Source organism: Melampsora larici-populina, assembly GCF_000204055.1.
Source record: "Melampsora larici-populina 98AG31 unplaced genomic scaffold MELLAscaffold_41, whole genome shotgun sequence".
Taxonomy (NCBI): domain Eukaryota; kingdom Fungi; phylum Basidiomycota; class Pucciniomycetes; order Pucciniales; family Melampsoraceae; genus Melampsora; species Melampsora laricis-populina.
Genome location: NW_006768805.1, coordinates 643,149 through 663,888, shown reverse-complemented (window position 1 = coordinate 663,888; position 20,740 = coordinate 643,149). Strand labels below are relative to the sequence as shown.

At 43.7% G+C, this 20,740-nt stretch overlaps 4 protein-coding genes across 4 annotated transcripts; 2 read left to right on the top strand and 2 right to left on the bottom strand.

Moving 5' to 3' along the window:
- Window positions 1-639: 639 nt before the first annotated feature.
- On the top strand, window positions 640-4,785 carry MELLADRAFT_91329 (uncharacterized protein; the record flags this gene model as incomplete). The annotated part of the gene is made up of 9 exons (XM_007414173.1): window positions 640-868; window positions 919-948; window positions 991-1,983; window positions 2,069-2,266; window positions 2,340-3,216; window positions 3,283-3,632; window positions 3,722-3,882; window positions 3,945-4,506; window positions 4,616-4,785. 9 exons carry the CDS (start codon window positions 640-642, stop codon window positions 4,783-4,785), a joined length of 3,570 nt encoding a protein of 1,189 aa, XP_007414235.1.
- Window positions 4,786-6,877: 2,092 nt separating this feature from the next.
- MELLADRAFT_117548 (uncharacterized protein) lies at window positions 6,878-8,758 on the bottom strand (the record flags this gene model as incomplete). The annotated part of the gene is made up of 6 exons (XM_007414126.1): window positions 6,878-7,272; window positions 7,354-7,618; window positions 7,722-7,773; window positions 7,844-8,010; window positions 8,081-8,220; window positions 8,296-8,758. The coding sequence occupies 6 exons, from the start codon at window positions 8,673-8,675 to the stop codon at window positions 7,179-7,181; spliced, it is 1,098 nt and encodes a 365-aa protein (XP_007414188.1).
- Window positions 8,759-9,352: 594 nt separating this feature from the next.
- MELLADRAFT_66303 (uncharacterized protein) lies at window positions 9,353-10,447 on the top strand (the record flags this gene model as incomplete). Its single annotated transcript, XM_007414174.1, has 3 exons — window positions 9,353-9,401; window positions 9,507-10,139; window positions 10,212-10,447. The coding sequence occupies 3 exons, from the start codon at window positions 9,353-9,355 to the stop codon at window positions 10,445-10,447; spliced, it is 918 nt and encodes a 305-aa protein (XP_007414236.1).
- Window positions 10,448-11,015: 568 nt separating this feature from the next.
- Window positions 11,016-11,946, bottom strand: MELLADRAFT_91327 (uncharacterized protein; the record flags this gene model as incomplete). The annotated part of the gene is made up of 4 exons (XM_007414125.1): window positions 11,016-11,298; window positions 11,361-11,633; window positions 11,688-11,768; window positions 11,831-11,946. The coding sequence occupies 4 exons, from the start codon at window positions 11,944-11,946 to the stop codon at window positions 11,016-11,018; spliced, it is 753 nt and encodes a 250-aa protein (XP_007414187.1).
- Window positions 11,947-20,740: the final 8,794 nt, after the last annotated feature.

Below are 20,740 nucleotides of genomic sequence, written 5' to 3'. Positions count from 1 at the left end.
CATGTTTGTAACTTTTGACAGTTGTTCAAATAATGAAAGTATTGTTTCAAAGGAGTTGGAAGATGTATACAATAATGCACAGCTTTCTCTTGAATTTTGGTGCGGATCTGAATTTAGGCTGATTGGATTGATAAAAAATGAAGAAAAATTGTCAAAGAAGGAATTGGTACAAGTTGATTATGCTCAATCGTGTTCTCAAGAATGTGTACATATGTTGTGGGGTGAATTATGTGTATAGAGAGGTATAGCTGATTACATCCATACTTTATTGGTCTTCTCCGCCGATCGAATCAAAAGTTATGGCAAAACAGAAGAAATGAAATCCCCAATACCAAATCTATGTAAATTTACAGTCAATCAATTTGCTGTACATTTCAGATTAGAATAGTTCAATTTGCCTCTCTCGGTCAACGAAGGCTTTTTGTATCTCCTGACCTTCAAAAAACCAATCTTTCTTTTTCATCGCCACTGATTTCTATTCAACTCATTCATCTCACTGTGCTTTCAATCACTGACTACTTTTACTTCTCATCATCCTATCAACCTTGGTTGACCAACTAACGAATTAACTTCATCCATTGACATCGTTCCTCAAATCTCGATAATCATTCCTTGTCGCCTCTAGGCTGACGATCCGAAATGTCTTTGCAATCCTGGGCTGATCGTGCTCGAGGAAAGCCAGCTTCCAATTCGGTCTCAGAGCCTCCTTTGGCTTCCACCCCACCTCCAGTCGATCACCGTGTGGCCAAAGGTACAACTACCAGTCGAAGTAGTACTACTACTAACACACCCTGCTTTACCTCAACTGCACCTTCAACACCTGCCTCTTCTGCTCAAGAGCATCATTCAATCGCCCGTCTGAATCAAGGTATGCTCTCACTTATATAGAGTTTTTGAACACACACTTTTACTTTTCAGGCCTAGAATGCGTTTTCATCCTCGTACCAGGTCAGTTACTCACTTACGACACTTTCATAGGCTCGGACCAAGACGACCAAACAATCATCTCTCAATTGAGTCTTAACACTCACCATGTCGATGATCATGATACTCTTGGAAGGTCTTTGGAAAAATCCAACGGTCACCCGACCCTACCACCGCTCTTAGCCCATTCCGATCCGGCGTCCGCCAAAACCCCATTGAGCGCAAGTGTCAACGTCTGGCAAGTCCGCAAAGAAGAGATGTCTAAGCGCTATCACTCGGCCTCTCATGCATCAAAAAAGACCATCAAATCAGATGCTCCCTCAGTGCCGTCTTCAGCTCAGCCGGATAAACACTCTGTTCTTGACTCTTTATCTCCGACGCAAGTAGCAGGACAACTTCCATCATTGCCCTCGATTGTGGATACCACTGCCTGGCCTGCTCCTAGCGAAGAGAATTTCACATCCAACAAGATGAACCACTCGATTTTATCTCCTCCCCCTGCCCCACAAGAAGTCGATGATAGAGATCTCGGACCCAGAGCTGAACCCGATAAAAAACCTGCCCACACAAAAAAGATTCAATGGAAACCCATCAAAGCGGACATCACACATAACGCACCCCTTCCCACCAACCACTCTGCCTCTATGAGAGTGCAACGGTCTCACAAGAAGGATGGTACGCAATCTGGATCCAATCGATCATCTCAATCGAATAAACATCATGCCAATGGACATGGTAGTGGGTCCAAGTCTAGTAGGCTGTCTGGCTCGGCTTCCAATGTGCCTACCAACTTGGAACGGACTTCAAAGAATTCTTTGGAAGAATTCGACTCCAGTCATATTCACTCAGACTCGAACCGACACACACCTCATCATTCCACCGATCACGGGAATGCGCATCTTAATCTAGTCTATCCTAGGAGTCTTAATGGCTCACACGATTATTCCCAGGGCATCAATCAAGTTTCAACTAATCAATTCTGTAACCTGAATGTGACATCAAACGTGATTGCAGCATCAACGGTGTTGCCCGCGCTTCCAAATCATGGCTCTTCAAGTGGTGCGTTGATGCGTTATTTCTCTCTTGTCCTATATCTTTGGTTCGGTCAGGTGACCCGCAGTGCTGATGCGACCGCAAACTTCAGCAGACGAGACGCCCTCACCAGCGTGCTCAAATGGTCCAACTCGAAAACCTGGGTTTATACCACGTATATCGACCACAATTCAACCTCCAGCGATGGAGCTCAGTGCCGGCCTCGCAGATAAATACATCGGGGTTCCTGTAGACTTCGGTCTCACCGAGCCTCTGCTACCAACTTCGCTAAGAGCCAGAGGACAGTACGGTAGGTGCTTTTCCCACCTTGTAAATTCGCACGATGCCTTATCTTATAGTTCCTTCTCCTTCTCCTTCACCAGATTTACATGTCAATGCCCCGCAGGGAAATGTTTGGGTGAATGATCCTCTGATCATGAGTGACGGTACCATGCCGGTATGCATGACCTCTGAGGACAGCGCATGTTCAGCAGCGATGGTCCTGGACGCTCATTCGCTGGGCAAAACCGACTCTTGTCCTCGCTCGGATCCGTTCGACAATATCTTACGTGGATCTGGGGATGCCAAGTTGGCCTCGCAAACTTTGTCTTCGAGTACGGAGTTGCAGCCTGCGAACTCTCTTATCGCCTCGAAGCCTAGCAATCCTTCTGTAGTTCCAAATGCATTGCCCAGCACAGCCCAAGATACAGAAGATCCACAGCCTTGCGTGGATTTTAAGGCACCAAGATTCATGCCAGATACCTTTGACTCTACTCAACCTGAGAAACAGTCTGGCGCGCATCATACGAGACGCAAGTCTTGGAAAGGCACATCCGGTTCTGAGGACGGCCGCGACGCCGCACGAGAGCCTGGTGATCGCAAAAATTCATATAGCCGCAATTCGCCGTCTTCCGCCCGACTGCCCAAATCAAGAGACCCTGCAAGGTCTAACGCCTCTCGCTTTACATCCTCAAAATACTCAGATACCGTGTCCAATTCACTTCCGACGTATTCTCAGTACTCCAATGGTACTTCCACTCATGCGTGGAAAGAGTCGCCGCCTCGGAAACAACTTCCTGGACAGCTTAGCAAGAGTGGAAATGCTGCTCGACCTAACTTTAATGGCAGCGGCGGGAAAAGTTCTGGAGGCAATCGCGGGAATGCTGTCAGATCTTCTAGCAATCACAAATCTCGTGGCTATGCCAACTCTGAGCGAGGACGTGGGGGTGGTCCACGACACGCTGAAGATTCGCAGGCCTGGTATTCTCAACCCCCATATCCTTATCCTGTAACGCCTAACCACCTCACGAACCCTTATCCTCCAAGCTACGCGGCACCGGCCAACGGACACCCTGCCCCCCCTCTGTCTTACGGCTCGTCTCAATATGTCTCGCATCCCAACTCTCCTACATCTAATTCCACGCCCACGATGTCGTCCTGTAACTTGGCTTCGGGCGTGATGGCCACGAATTACTCTCCATCCCAGTCTAATCTCCACTCCCCTGCACATCCATTTTACCCACCTGTGCCCAACACATTTTCGGGTCCTCTTTCTCCTCATGGTGATCACGCATGCCAGGATGCCTCGATGTATTATGGAATACATCCGTACTATCCCTCTTCTCATGGGTCTTCAGCCTCAATGTCTGACGCCCAGTCTAGCTTAACATCACCACGTTTGTCTTTTCTAAATATGATCACATGTGTCATTGTTATACTGATGGTTTTCTTCACACCTCTCAACCGTCCATGATCTGTGGTTTAGCGCCCAAACAAGCTTATCCAGTTTTTGGTAATTACGACCGTCCTGCTCCATTACTCGCTTATCCATATCCGCTGGACCCAGTGCAATACTACGTTTTAGGACAGTGTGAATATTACTTCAGTCTTGAAAATCTAGTTAAAGACTGTTTCCTGAGATCGCATGTAAGTAAAATAGCATCTACTGTCTTTCAGATAATGTTTGCTGATGGGTGTTGTCATCATAGATGGATAATGAGGGATGGGTCAAGATTGATACCATCAGTTCATTCAATCGGATCAAGACTTTATCGACTGATCAGAATTTGATCAAAGAAGTGATGAGCTTGAGTGCCTATTTGGAGGTCGATACAGAACGTCATCTAGTCAGAAAGAAGGGCGATTGGTCCGACTGGTTACTTCCAATACCACCACTCCAACCTTATCCTTCAGTTACCGAGGCACATCCGACCGCTTTTCAACCTTCGCCGGCTTCTGATGTACCTGTCACTCCCTCACAAGACCTTGTTACCTCATCAACAGACATAATGTCACCTGCTACAACAGATGATAGTAGTATGCAACCCACTCTTTCAGCTGAAAATAGCGATCGATCTAACTCTGTAGATCATTTGACACGTGGATCTTCCCCTTCTGAAGGCATAGCCGATTCCTCACTTTCAAATCTTGAAAGTAAAGATGGGCACCGCAAAATGATGATGTCTGCACTAGAACCTTTGAAAGAAGAGCTGGACGACCCCAATGAAGAGGTTCAAGAATTGACTATGTCATTCGATCCAGTGATAATAGGTATGGCACGCTTTTCCTGACTGTATGACCACTCACTGCCCAGTAGATCATTTAACCCGTCTGTTTTTATTTGTCTCTTCGAACTAGTGTCCCCTACAAAGGGTCAGAGGACCATCTCGATTGGCTTCGATCCTTCGGTTGATCGTTCCAGACAATCGCACCGACCCACGGCTAGCAAAAGGTCAACAACCAGGTGACCTTGCTCCATGTGATCATCATTCTTGGCCTTTACTACTTTGTCACGATAGCGTCATTACCACCTTACCACACTTCATTTAACGCTCATAATTGACTGTGCCCGCCAAGACGCTTGTAATTAAACTGTCGCCCTAGCTCCTCATCAGACAAAGTTATCAGTTATCTCCTATCTGCTTAGTAGGGAATTGTCCCAGATATTTTTAATTCATCATTTATGAGACTGTCGGTCTGGTTTTGCTCTGATGTGTGCATTGACCTCATCTTTGTTTGATTCTCTGGTCGAGATTGTTTTTCTCTCTATGTGTGTGTTTGGATTCACTGGTATGATCTACAAATGGTTCTTTTGTTATGGGTTCGATCCTTATATATTGTCATTAAAAAAATTATCCCTTCTTATCCTTTTATATACGTATATCTTTCTCTTCTCTTTCCTTTAATTCTTGTGAGTTCGATTTTTTTCCCTTTGATATTAGTTTGAAACAAAGATTTAGTTTTTTTTATTTTTGGGGATAAAAATGGTGATGCTTTTTTATATAAAAAAATGTTTTTTTGGTTTGTTGAGAAGTTTTTGGTTTTTGATTTGTATGTTTGTTCTTACTGAGTTCTTTTTTTTTCTGGAAATGTGAATTATATGTGTCTTTTTTTTAAAAAAATGTTTTGTTGCTGTTGCTGTTGCTGTTGCTGTGTTTGCTCAAAGAATTCTTTTTCTTCCCAAGAAGTTCAATTTACAATTGGTGTTAGTTTTTTTTGAATATATACAATATAAATCATAGATGAGAGAAAGAAAGAATTCTGAAGCTTTTCAAAATCCAATACATAGAATGGAAGTGGTAAATTGGAGTCTGAAGAGTTTGGGGTAGAAGCCAAAAAAGTGATCATTTCCAACAACTCACTAAGCCAAGCTGGTATGATGAAGAGAAACACACAGATTGGGTCCAATAGGATATGGATTAGCTATTCCACTTGTGTGGTATTGATGTTATGAGAATTGCAAGGTTTCACGGCGATATTTTTAAATCTCATTCAAGGAGAATATGTATCCTTTCATTTTATAAATTTGGATCTTTTCAATAAGTTACTCAATGTAAAATGAAGCAGATTCAAGTTGATGGTTGATCAATTCTGTTTTAAAGGACATGTGTACATTCTGCATAATCTTGACTTTGATCCTCACTAAATAAAATTTTGGGTATTGAGGAATTTGAAATGCCCACACGATTAAGAAAAACAGATGACTATTGGGAGGAGCTATCTGTGTACTAAGTAGACTCAGAGGGGTAAAGGATATTACAACTTCACCTTAAATAATCTCATCACACTCCTTTTTCGGATTTTTTTTCACTGATTTTATCAACATACGGTATGCAGATCTGGTTTGAAGGAATCACAACAAATTAAGTATGTATAGGCGCTATTAGGCCCAGCTATCGCAATGGAGTGATGAGAGAAAAGAAAGTACCTGTTCAAAGACATAGATGAGAGTCATTACAAAAGTTGTCACGAACATGATATCTGAGGAACCAAGTTGCCATCCGGGTATCTTGGTTCACATCAAAATCCCAGTGTTTGAGAGACTGGTTTGATCAAGATGTCTCTGACGGAAAACTACTGGAACAATAGAAATTGTTGCAGGGACTTGATATAATGACAAAGAGAGATAACACTTCACAGAAGTAATGGTGACAGCCCTAGCACACAATCAATTATAAAAATGAAGGAAGTCAAAATATGACTGTCAAATCAAGCTTGATTTGATGGGTAGTTAGATTAATATGATCAACAAATTCTGGTGAAAATCAGACGGTGACTTGCCAACTCTGAAGCAATTAAATTAAGTTCACATCAATATATTCCTTTGTCTGGTACTTGTATCTTTGATGGGATTAAATCATCTACTTTTATACTTAATAAATAGAATTGATTGAATGTTAATTTGAATCAAGAAAATCTTAATACCCTGACAAAACAGCGCGAATAGTGAGAGTAGAAATTTGTTTCGAGTGCGACACTTGCACAAGAGACAATTGTAATGGATCTCAGCTGGTTTACTTTTGGGTCTGCGACTATTAGGTCTAATATATAGAAACAGTCAAAAGCAATATTTGGATTTGTTCCACATAAAATGGAACTTCTAGCCGATGATCGCGGCCCAGATATAATCGAAGCTGAAGTTGATGAATGTTTATTGGTCTTATAAGATTCTTTACATTCAAATTGCTTCACCAAAACTAACTAACTGGTGGTAAAAATTTCAAATAGTATTATACCAAAAATTAAATAAAATGTGTATGCAGTTAGATAAGATAAGGGCCAAGATGACATAAGATTTGGATTTAGAGAAAAAGATTAATTATACAATTTAATTGAATAAAAGAAAAGATGTAGTGATATTTGGAAGAGAGTTATACAATGACACGGATATGATTGATGAAAAATTGAACTAATTAGATTAAGTCAGAATAATGGTCTCCACATTAAATCCAACTGAGAGTTTTTTTGGGATTAGATTCAAGCCTGATACCTGCTCTACCAAACAAATCATACAATGACAAATGATCCCTAGTAAAACTAAGAAGAAGACAAAGAACCAAGATCAATGACAAACCCTAAGACGAGTTCTTATAAAGAGTTTGATCAAAAATAACTTACCTCATTCGATGTGCAAACCTACAATGTATACTGACCATAGGTGAAGTTGGCTTCAAATTCAAAAATGGTCCAAGTCCTCCTGAAGGAACATAGATTGATGATCTATCTAATGATAGACTAACTTGGGCATTTGGAGTTGATGGTTTTGGAACATTGAGCGTGATGCTCGGGATTCCTGTTAATGCTTTCAGCTCCAAGGCTTTGACTTTTACTGGGATTCTTGCAGCTTTGAAGGTTGGCACTGGTTCGAATATCAGCTCTCCACCTGTGATTTTAAAGAGATTAGGAGTATATTAGTGAAATAATCATCGTGCTCAATTCAAGTTTGAGATCAAAAAGACTGGGAATCTTAGTTTGAATCAACTTACCCAATTGTTTCAAATCACCGGGGGACTTAAGGCCTGGTAGTTTCAACGAATTCTGGAGGTAGGAAGATACGATAGATTAGATAAGGAAACAATCTCGCGCGACAAAGAATTAGATTGCTCACCTTGATACCGTATGTAAGTAACTCAAGGGTTGACATAGACTCTAAATAATCCCCTTTGAGTAGGTCAGGTCCACTTTCAATGCTTCTCTTGTTCATTCCAAGTGCACGATAAAGTCTATTGGACTCAGATGCATCCGTGTAAATTGGGTATGGGCACGGGAAGAGTGCTGGTAGTAACAGATCGCTAGACGTAAGTTTCATTGTAAGTCTAGAGTGCGGGATAGATAGATGACATACCACCGTATTTCTGAATCATGTAGTGACTACCGAGGCCAATGATCACGACTTTGATTCCAGCTGACTTGATCACACCATATTCTTCACGCTCGTTAGCGATGGTGGAAAGATGTTTAATGTACGCTTGACAGAAAGCACATCTGATCAAAATTGCCCAAAAGGTTAATCTATGAATGAGTCCCAGAGCTGTTGAGTTTAGGGCAAAGTTGACTTACCGAAAGTTCCTGATGAAGATCACAACCGTACGACATTTTCTATCAATCAATTGACTGAATTCAAACGAGTTGCCACGTGAATCCAACACTCGACAACCCATCGCTATATCCATTTGACTTTGTGGTGGTAGTTGCATCGTGCTGAAATCCGTGGGGGCTGTAGTCTTTCCCATTGGTAGAGTAGGACGAGCAGGAAGCGGTATGAAAGGCTTTGAATGATAATTAAGTGTTGGTGCGGATATCTGAGGTATTGCTGCCTGTGTTGAAAATTTCTCTATAATATCGGGAGTAAAGAATGTACCGCATCTTTTAGGATCGCGGGCAGTGAAATCGCGTTCATTTGGACTGGAAAGGACTGAGTTGAATTTGGATGTAAACATCGTCAGAAAGAAAATCAAGTAAAGTTGTGATGTGGGTAAATAAGTTTGGAATTAAAAAGGAAATGGGGAATGATATGAGATCCAGACTCGGAGGATGTGGCTTCATATAAAGGAAATTCGTATACCCATGATTCATTTGACCGCAGAGCTGGGTAGGAACAAAAACAGGCACCATGGTTGAAAATTCATTGACTGGTGATACGTATGCCCAGCTCATCATTGTTATTGAGCCTTGAACTTTTTGTGCCTGTGGAGATGGCAAACATAAGCTAAGAGTTCAAGTTTGGCCGTGAGTTACAATTCACCGACTTATCTAGAGAAGATGGATTATCATCTACATTGCCTTATCACCCAATGATTCCGGAATCATCCAAGGTGATCTCTTTACATACCTACATTTCATCTTGAAACAACCTTACGCATCAGCTTCCTAGATATGGAAGTGAACAAATTGACTCTCAAGAACTTCGCGTGCATCATATAATGTAGGGCGAACTCCTTAGGCTTAGTTGAATGAGTTGTCCATGGTTGTGATCGGGATATTTACAGCATTTCATCTCGTCAGATGATTTTCAGATCGGACATGGTCTGAACATTTTGCTTGGGTTCATGAGATCCATCAAGAATTGTATGAAGGTTTCACTGGAAGGTTGTATGTTCGCCGATAAAATCCCACAATGACGTATTCCGAATTCAATGATATTTATCCACATTCCAACCAAGAACGTATGCTTCTATGTGCCCCCCAAAAATACTGTGTACCAACTTCTGTGATGAAATATGGGAGATGTTCATTTTCTTGAGTCCAACTTCTGAATATTCTTGCCACAGTGTCTGAAAGTTACATCGGTATTCGGTACCGGGGTATATTGAAAAAGGCTGAGTCGGGTCCACGCGCTCACATTCATGAGGAAAACCCAGCATCATTGCTTAGATCGCTCCGACCTTGTATTCTCATGTTCGACTACTGTCGAATTAGAAACCTTCATAGAAAAACTACTCAGCTATACTCAAGACGAAATTTCTCAAACTATTCAACTCTTTATAGACGTGTATATGTGCTAGGTGAAGGACTTGGTCAATGGAGAGGTACAACTTTTTCGAATAATGGAATGACTACCGAGCTTCGAGCTCAATCAGAAGGTCAAGATTCCACCTCAAAAAAGGACGGTTCTTCAACCTTCTCAGCCTCTTGGATTTGTGTTGATAGAGGGTTTCTAAATTTGAGGCATCAATGGTCAGGCGGGTCTCGAGAGGAACATCGTCAGGGAACTGTAGGGCTTACGTTCAAGGAAACGGATGGCGATTCCGATGGCTTTGAGCCACTAGTCTCTTCATTACCTAATACGAGTCAAGTGCAAAGCTTACTAAACTTATCAGCAAGCGAAGGGAAGAGGCAAGAGCTTACCTTATTGGTTCCGGCGAAACCTACGCCACCCGGCCCTGAAGATTGTTGCATGTCAGGTGAGATATCGAGAGCGATTGTGAGACAAAAAGATGATTCCTGATAAACTGATGTATCTAATATCTCTTTAGGCTGTGCCCATTGCGTTCATGATATATATATGGAGGAGCTCCAGGCTTACAAATGTGCTATGCGAAATGTCAAGCAAAAGGTTCAAGAACTTGGCTCGCCTTATTCATCTGCTACGAAACAAAATGAAGATCTCGAGGATGACATGGATGATGATATGGATCCTGCTACCAAGGCGTTTATGAAACTTGAACGTAAACTGAAAGATAAATCTGCTAAGTCAACGAACACCATTTAGCTTTTGGTGCATTATGCTGATAATATTGTAGTCAAATGTAGCATCAATCCGATTGAGATGAAATGGAACCAAGATTGTGACATGATGTCTCAGAACAAATGAGATAGGGTTAATCAAGTGTGACTGGTTGTGAAGCGTGGCTCCCTCGGAGTCAGACATTGCGTGACATTTTGATCTAAAGAAGCCTAGAAAGAGCCCACAGGAGAGGTTGACCGACTGATATTCTAAGGACACAAATCACAAAGCAACCAACATGTTATGCGAGATCAACTTACCATTCACGGCACTTTGAAATACACAATTGGAATCAAAATTACAGTCTTTGAGAACCAGATGGTGTTTCGATGAAGACTCTTCTCACGGAAAACTGTGGCGCATGGACAACAAAAAATTCTTGGTTTCTGATTCTGCGTACAGCATTTTGTATACATACGATGGTTGAGATATATTTGAAAATAAGAAACACACTTCACAGAAGTAATAATAACACCCCAAGTACACGACACGATCAATTGTAGACATGAAGGTAGTCATACATTGCCTTTAAAATCAAGCTTGTAGATCTGCTTCATGAGTTTGGGCAGGGAGAGGGAGTGTCATTTTCAGAGTTGTGTGTAGTACCCATTTGATCTAATCCAAACTTCACAGCCCCTGCACCTTTCTTGACATTACCAAAGTCAATACTTTGTAAGGCTGGTGTTAATGCTTTGTTGACTTCAGTTGCAGTTGGTAATCGACCACCGGCAGCTTTATCTTCACAAAACGCGTGAATGGTTTGGAGGAGAGCAGCTGCAATTTGGTCGGAAGAAGTTCGAGCAGATGGTGGAGTGGGTTTTGAAACCTTTGACGTGCTATGAATAAAATGATGATTAGATCGGCGATGGAAGATAGAGGAGATCAAACGGTGACCTACCGATTCCTTCCAGTTTCACCTTCAGCGAGTTTCCGATCAGCAAGAGCATCGATGGAATTCTTGATGGCTTGAGCGACTTTGGCGGAGTTGGTTGAATCTGATGTCCAAAGTGCTTGATCAATAGCTTGCGTCATTTCTTGCTGAGTTGGAAATTCAACTCCAGCTTCTTTATCGGCCGAGAACTTGGCAATAGAGCGAACGAGACCGGTTGAGATAAGCTGTATCATTCCGGCCGAAAGCCCTAACTGAGGCACGCCGGATTGTTGAACAGGACTACAATCATGAAGCTTAGTACGTTGCCTAAGTTAAAGAAAGCTTGTGACTAACTGTGTAGCTATGGGTTCGCCCTGGGTGGTTTCTTCATTGGTGTTTGGGGATTCAGCGCTGAGAGATCGACGACGAAGTACTCTACAGAGGGAGATATTAAGTTAAAAACCGCTTCTGATGTTGCAAGGGCGTTCGAAACTTACCTGATGAGACCAGATCCGTCGCCCCCAGAGTTTGCGGAGACGGTGTTTGTGTTGGTGAACTCAAGTACAAACAAAAGGGCCATGGAGGCCACGACGAAACTGTGATTGATACGCATGTTGAGGTCTTAAAGGGATGTGGTGGAAGTAAGGCTCAGCCGAAGATGTAGTGCGAAGTAATATTTTATATTTAAACGTATATATACAAACTAAGAACAAAGATGAGAGAATTTGAACAAAGGTTTGGAATAAGAGAATTGATGATGTAGGAGATATGTATGCTGAGGATTTGACTGGGTGAGGAATTATCAAACACGTCCAAGAACATCTGCAATTTTATATCCATCTCGATTATTCATACTTGGCTGTCAGAATACGAAAGTGCCAGGTGAAATAATTTGCCACGTTCACCGTGCTGATGATCATTGATTGCACATCGTCTCATGTTTTTATCTCGTTTTCAATTTTGTCGCGTCTTGTCAGCCCATCTGATTCTGGAGAAGTTGAAAATTTCAGCATGGTTCTGTAGGCGCAGTCACGGCCCAAGTATACTCTCAACTCGAATAAGCCATGTTCTTGTGACTTAACGATTGGTAGGGCGTCTGTTGAGCTGGAGTATAGCCTCAGGAAAACATAAATTAAGACGGACCATGCCAGGTGAAATAAGTTGCCGCGTCTACCGTGCTGATGATTATCTATTGCACATCGTTCTCATGTATGTATCTCGTTTTCAAGTTTGTCGCGTCTTGTCAGCCCATATGGAGAAGTTGCAAATTTCAGCATGGTTCTGTAGGCGCAGCCACGGCCCGAGTATACCCTCAACTCGAATAACCCATGGTGACTCAACAGTTGGTGGGGCGTGTGTTGAGCTGGAGTATGGCCGGAAAACACAAGACGGACCAAAATGATACCTTGCATGCGCACCCTCCACCTCTCGTTCCAGATCACACCCCGCCATGGGGCCTGTGTTGTAATATCATAATGTTAACAAAATTTCAATATTGCCAAGGGTGACTTCAAGCAAATGGACTTCACGTCTTGATCAAACATGACATACCAAATGTGTATGCGCGTTCCACATGTTGCGTCTTTGATTTCGTTTTTAATTTGCCTTTACTTTGTGATTATCTCTGAGAGATATCCTCTTTGCCCTTGTGTTGCATATCAACATCCAAAGACAAATTCCTGAACTTGATCCTTCAAGACCAAGCTTACAATTATATTGACATCTTCCACAAAAGCCGCACATGATTGATTTTCAATCACTGACAATGCGGCTACCGGTGAAGGATACTCTGTCTTATTCTTCACACCCACATGTACCTGAATAGTGTCACAGTCAATGGGTATTGTTCCTAGCCTGCGACGGTACCATGAGTTCCATACTCAGGAATGAGAGTAGTGACAGGTGAAGCGGGGATGTCATGGGCGGTACCATGTGTCATGGTCACCACACACGAATTTGGAAGTTAGAGGAAAGAAAAAATTTCTTCTCCCTCTCACTATCCAAATATCCCCCGCTGCCTACACCTGTCATTCTCGCAAGGTCATTTCTTTGCTATTTCTTAAAATTCTTAAATTCCAACCACGGTAGACATTAAGATTTACAAGAGAAGCATTTGAATGTGGAGAACACTTAAACAGAAAAAATCAACACATTTACCGAAATCAAAGAAAATGCTAGAAGTGGTAAAATTAGAAGAAGAAAAGAAAAAGGCCCACGCCTTGAAATTGAAAGAACAAGCAGAAGAAAGAGAAAGACGGGCTGGATCTAGAGACCCAGGAGCAAACACCCTCACCTCCACCCCTCAGACTTCGACCTTTCCGTTGGAACGAGTCACCACATCGAAGGAAGATACGGTCGACACTTTGAACAACACGTCCAACGTTCAAGGCACATCGAGCTTGATTCTAAGTCAGGTGGAGAGTAGTATGGCGGAAGCGAAGACAGGGGAGAACATGGTATTAATAGTCAGTGATGAGGAAGAACAGGAAGGCACAGCCTCGTCATCGGTGGAAGAAGAAGAGAGGGGGAAAGGAAAGGAGCTCAAGAAGAAGAGGAAGGTGAAAAGTAAGAAGAAAAGAGGAACGAGCGTAGACTCAACAGACTTACGAGATGACGACCAAGTCAGGAAGAAGAAAAGAGAATTGTTTGAAGGACTGATCGAACACGATCATAGTGAGTTCGATTCAGACAATATCCTCCAACTATTTCCCTTTTTATCAGTAGGGTGAATTAATCCTAAACAAGGTAGCAGCTGCTAGCACAGCTCCCGTGTATATAGATGGTCGCAGCCCCAGAGGCTCCCAATAACTGAACATATGTGGAATTAAATTGATAAAAACTTTCGAGTTGAAACAGTCGTAGCCAAACAAAGCTCCTGAGAATGTCTACAGTTCACAGAACCCTGTTCAGTCCCATCTCCAGTTGGCAAACAGAAGAGGAATCAAAGAAAGCCCAATAAGGGAGAACTTGACTCACCGCGATCCTGTCGGAGAGAGCTCCCTGAGTTTAAAGGTTGAAGCAGAGCAAGTAGAAAAAGAAACCCTGGTCTATAATGCTCCAAATATCGATTGTAGTAGCAGAATCCTTAATTCTTTACCTTCCCATTAGTTGCTTCATAGTAGAAGAATGGAGGACGGGTAGACTGACCATAGTTGGTTTCCTTTCTATCTAAACAGTTGAAACCACCCCTCAGCTGAACCACCCTCCCACGGGAGAAGTTCAAGGCACTCTGCCATTGGACGCGATACCCACGCTAGCTAGAGAAGCTCTTCCGAAAACTCCGACTGCTCCAGTGGACACTCGCCCACTAGTCGAACGCTTAACCTCCGCGATAGAAGGGGTCGATATGGACATGATCCAGACCTTGAGAAGCAAGATGGTGAAAGAAGAAGAGCTAAAGGCATTGAAGCTAGAAGTGAAAAGGTTAGAAAGGTTGAAGAGGAAAGGTGAAATGGAGTCGAAGAAAGGTGGAAGTAAGAAGAAAGATAAACCGGAAGGCAAGAAAGACGGGAAGTCAAAGAGGAAAAACAAACACTCTCGTAAGAGCAAGAAGAACAGGAGGAAGAGGAAAACCCCGTCCACTCCTAGTTCCACAAGCTCGACATCTTCCAGTTCGGAAAGCTCGTCGTCGTCTTCGTCGGACGATTCCGACTCAGAAGACTCTTCCACGTCAGGCTCTGACTCTTCGAGCTCATCAGATTCGTCCTCGGAATCAGGAGAAGATGAAGTACTGATGTCAAAAGCCAATGTCAGATTTGAATTAAATGCTCTAGCAGGTTTGGACTTACCAGACCTCCCAGGACATTGGGACAAGTGCTTTAAGAAGCTTAAGAAATACGTACCTTTATCAGTCTTCAAGCGGTCATACATAGACGCATACCACTCGACGGTCGATGATGGACTAAAGAAGAGCAAGAAAACTTTCACTCTGTCGACTTCGGAGAGAGACCTAGAACGCCAGATGAATTATGGAGACTTCATCCTAGCTTGCGATTTAGAGACTCGTTACGCAGCAGAACTTTACGGCCACGAAGCGTATGCTAGATACATCACGAAACACAAAGAGGTTGTGAGTCAGCTTATGGTACAACACAAGTGTTGGATGGTGGGACTGAGGTACCACCTGATCATTAGAGCTCTGGTGTTCAGGAAGAGGTCGAGGATTATGTACAGGAAGAAAAAGAATGGGAAGCGAGGAAAAAAGGTGGAAAAAGTTATCTTACCGGATGGAGTACAAGAGGAAGCGGCGAGGCGAGCTAAGTGGGATGCTGAGACTGCAGGGGACTTGATGTACGAAAACAACCCGTACGCCCCAGGCCAACAAAAGTATGGATTTGACTTCTACACCGGCCAGCCTTTGACGAAAAACCCCCCAGCAGCCAGTACTTCCCGATTGGTGGAAAATCAGGTGACAGAAGTAGATGGTGAGACGTCAGACAAGTCAGCCAAGAAAAAACGAGGTGGCAATAGGGGTAGAGGTAATAGAGGAGGAAACTTTTACCAGAAACGACCGTATTTCCCTCCGAGAAATCAAGGTGGAAACCAATTTCAAGGGTTCCATGGTGGTGCAATGTTCGGTTCGGGTTACCAAGTGTATCCAAACCAGTATCAGCACAATATGGCATACTCCGGAAACGGTGGCCACGATTGGGTTGCTCATGGTCAACAGCACGCCAACAAGCAAGGAGGAAAGGGGAAAGGAAAGGTCCACGAGAACGGAGCTTGGTGAGAATCAGTTCTCCGAATGTGTTTTTGTGAGAGTGTTTACTGACTGGGGTAACTGTGTTTTACCACCCACTCTTGCTGCCGACGCATGACGATGGTTTCGTGTCACACCCCATCTCTGTGCATATCGCCCCTTGTTCTCCTCTTGTTCTTGAACATAATTCCTGGTATGAAGATGATTTCACTTAAATCTGGTTTCCTTTCCGTCTGTGTGCGAAATCATGTTGTCAGAGTGAAAGTGAGCTTGGGGGCGATTTCTGAATGAAATGTTGATTCTCATACATGATAACAGCCCGCAGCCCTACTGGTCCACGTAAATGGGTCCTTGAGAGAGACAGATTAGTCCTGAAACAGGACACCCCAGGAGAGACGTGGCCTGAAGTAAGGTTGAACAACGATCCACCTGAAACGAGAGAAATAAGCTTATCCGCCTTGACTAAGGTAGCGGAGGAAGTAGTAGAGCAACATGGCGACGTAGATGAGACGGACTCAGTCTCTTCACACGATTCCTCATCCTCACTTCAGGCAAAAACGATACTCCCCCTTGCAGAAAGGAAACTGTTCAAAGCCGGTGGAGTAACAAAGTGGCCAGCGGAAGTAAAGAGTGAAATGGTCCTAGATAAGTGGAAGGAGTTAATGGATGAGGCGGGCCTCCAGGAAGACATACCCTACATCCTTGATGGGTTCATGGAAGGCTTCTGCCTAGGGATTCCCCAACATCACCTAGGCAAGAGGAAGTGGTGGACTCCGGATAACCACTCCACGGCCCTAGACGTGAAAGACGAAATCGGAAAGACGTTAGCAAGAGAACTTAGAGAAGGGAGATTAGCAGGCCCATACTCACATGAAGAACTATATGAGCGGTTTGGTTTTTTCCGATCAAACCCCATGGGGAGTGCAACGAATGGGGACGGATCGGTGCGCTTGATAAACGACCTTTCATATCCTAAAGAGGACGACGAAATCCCGTCGGTCAACTCGTACGTAGATAAGATGAACTACGAAACGTCTTGGGACGATTTCAAACGCGTCGCTAAATTTTTCAGAGATAATCCAGGAGAGTGGCAGTTAGCAGTTTTTGACTGGGCCAAGGCTTACCGTCAATTGCCAGTACATCATAGCCAACGAAAATACCTCATCATTAAAGACTTTGAAGGGAAGTTGTGGGTAGATTTAGCGGTTGGCTTTGGAGGAGTTGCAAGCTGTGGAGTCTTTGGGGCCCCAGCGGAAACCTGGAAACGGATTATGATCAGCAAACTTGGATTCCCAGTCATCTTTCGATGGGTAGATGACAACCTCATCCTAAAGAGACCGAACATGAAGACTTCACTGGGAGACATCACTGACCTGAGCAATTCCATGGGAGTAAGAACCAATCCGAAAAAGAACTACGAGTTTGCTGACGAACAAAAGTTCTTAGGCTTTATCTGGAATGGAAAGCAACACACGGTTAGACTCCCGAAAGAGAAATTGGATGAAAGGCTACGACAAATTAAAGAATTTTTGACGAAGGATGCGAAATGGAGTTACTCACAAGTCGAGACATTCGTGGGAAGGCTATGTCACACGGTTCACATCGTGCCACACATGGCCGCTTACCTCAATTCATTATACCGGTGGAAAAAGTCCTGGAGAAACATCCAGGCCAAGCGCGAGACTCCAGAGGATGTGGTAAACAATCTGAATGAGTGGGAGGCGTGCTTGGAGAACTTCGAAGCCTGCCGAATAGTCCCTAACCCGATACCCAAAGAGGTGGGTTGGGTGGGAGACGCTGCTTCTTCATTTGGGTAAGTGAAAGAACTCGCATAATAAAGACCTTACCGAGATAGAGTGAACCTTTGTTCTTTGACCTGACAAACTGGGTGCATACAGGATTGGCGTCTTGGTTGGTGATTTTTGGGCATGCTTCAAGTTCAAAACGGATTGGGAGCTAGAAGGGAGGAAAGAGAAAAAGCGACGCATCGCTTGGGCCGAAACAGTGGCCATAAGACTCGGACTGCTAGTAGTGAACAAAGTGATGGACGTCAAAGGCAGGAGGCTATGGGTTCACACTGACAACACAACCACAGAACATGCAATCCGTAAGCGCAAATCTAAAGATCAGGATGTGAATGAGGAGTGGAAAAAGATACAGCGACTGCTTACGAACTTAGGCTGCAACATTAAGCAGAAACGTGTAACATCTAGAGATAATAAAGCCGATGACCTCTCAAGGGGGGTTTTAACGTCCGAATTGTTGTGGTTCAAGGAGGTCAAGATAGACGTTCCGGGAGACCTGACTCACTTGCTTTTCCAATTCACGCCGATTCAATTGCAACCATCATCATGACGAGAAAGAAACGATCGAATAAATTAGACACAGGAACCAAATCAGAGAAAGAAAACAAGATGGATGACTTCAAGAGACTTACCAGGCAATTCGGATCATTTAAGAAAGACGCGTTCGGAGTAGATAAATCAGATTCAGATGAAATTCAAAAACACTTCTTGCGAGGCGCCTGGATGGACGGCACGTTAAAACACTACAACTCTGGTGTGGTGAAATTGAGGAGGTACGCCGAGGTCAAGAACATCGAACGGTCACAGTTACTACTGATTTCTCCCGAAGTCCTGCTAGGTTTCGTAGTGTGGGGTTCTAAGAAAGAAGAAGAGTACGCTGGGGAGGACGAGTCAGTCAAGGCGTCGACTTTGAGATCCTACATAGCAGGCCTAAAGGCCTGGCACAAATTTCACCGCGAGACTTACCCTTCGGAGAAAGACGACTCAGTGGCATTATTGCTGAAAGCTTCGGAAACGGTGGAACACCGCTTAAGGGAGGAAGAGAAGCTACGCCCGCCAGTGCTAATATCAGACCTAGCTGTCTTACTAGAGCACATCAACCTTACCGATGAAAAAGACCTGGCTATTTTCGCGATCGCATTGGTGGCCTTTTGGGGCACAGCGAGGCTGGGTGAATTGGTGTCGGACGACGTGTCGAAGAGGATGCCACTTTGGGGAGATGTAGTTTGGGCGAATGACTACTCCTATGCAAAAATAAAGATCCATGGGGCGAAGACGGCGAGACCGGGTGAAATTCAAACGATTTATATCCACCGTCAGAAATCGAAACTTGACCCAGTAAGAGTACTGAAGCTTCTATACGAATTCCGCCCACGGAAACCGATCGATCCGGTTTTTGGATTTGCTAGTGAGAAAGACGGAAGGATGATAGTATATAAAAAGCAGTTCGTGATTAACAGACTGAGAGATTTCTGGAATATGTTTAGACCAGTGAAACATAAGTTACTTTACGGGCACTCCTTCAGAATAGGAGGTGCCTCCCTTCGTTGGAACTTGGGTGCGTCAAGGAACGAGATCAAGATAAATGGTCGTTGGGCTTCAGATGCGTACAGAATCTACTTGAGGAAATTTAGTGACAAGGAAATGAAAGAGACGGTGAATTGGCTAAAAGTCTTACGTTTAGATGATTGATGAAACTTGGTTAATTTCTCTAGTTGGAGGAAGGTTAGTGTCCAGCCTGTTGACTGGCTCTGTTAGGTAGTTACTAGGGATTGGGCGAAGCGAATTTTTGTAAAATTCCATTTTAGGGTATTTTCACGTATTTTCAATTCAGTACATATGGACAGCTAGCACCTTGATAACTTTGTCTGATGAGGAGCTAGGGCGACAGTTTAATTACAAGCGTCTTGGCGGGCACAGTCAATTATGAGCGTTAAATGAAGTGTGGTAAGGTGGTAATGACGCTATGGGAACAGCCAGACGAGAGAGGAGCATGGCAAGGCTTGTGAGGCCTGATTCAACACAACCATTGTCTAGCGTGATGGTTTCCGGGAGTCCTAAAAGCTCGTACATTTGAACGATCTCGTTTGGCCAGAAGCGAGTCGTCAAGTAACACACGCCAGGAGCCCAATCGGCTACATTGATCCGCGGATGGCCGTCATACGTTATTCTGCGTTGCAAGGCGGCCCGTTCTTGCTGGTATGAAGCCCACACGTAGACAGCCGCAGAGGTCAGGATCGTATTGACGCCAGCAGAGTTGGCCACGTAGTCCGCATGAAATAGGCCCTTTCGGGCGAGTCGTTGGAAGGGCCTTGATCAAGCAGGATCATATGATATCAGCGGGGGATTCTAACAAGATAATCTTAAAGCAAAGTCACTTACATGTGTGATTGGCAAAACCTATTTAATTTGGATGTAAGAAATCACTTCATTTCCGGATGTGGATGAGGTTGATACGGAGATACTCACGTTAGAACAGTGGAGGTGAGGACAGCGAGATCCGAGAAATTTGAAAGACCGAAAGGAGTCAAAAGTCCGTTGAATGACCCCCAGTCTCGGTCAAGCCTCTGGTAAAGGGACATGTCAGTGACACCTGCCCATCAGGAGCTCGGAGGGCTTCGGTTGGCTTCGTTAGGATCTCCTAGTAGTCTAGATCCGCTAAGCCGTGGATTGGATTTTCGGCTAACACAAATTTTACAGAAGTTTACATCGCCCAATCCCTACTGTGTTTCTTTGTCGTTCAGGTTTGGAAGAAGTAAGTGTTCTAGGGTTTGTTGGAAGAAGATTGACAAACTCTAACTTAGATTTGAATTACAAACGAGATTGAATCTGGAAAGTTTTGTGTGGCGGCTAAGCGAGAGATCTATACAGTCTATAGAAGTAGATGTAACTATTATGGTACA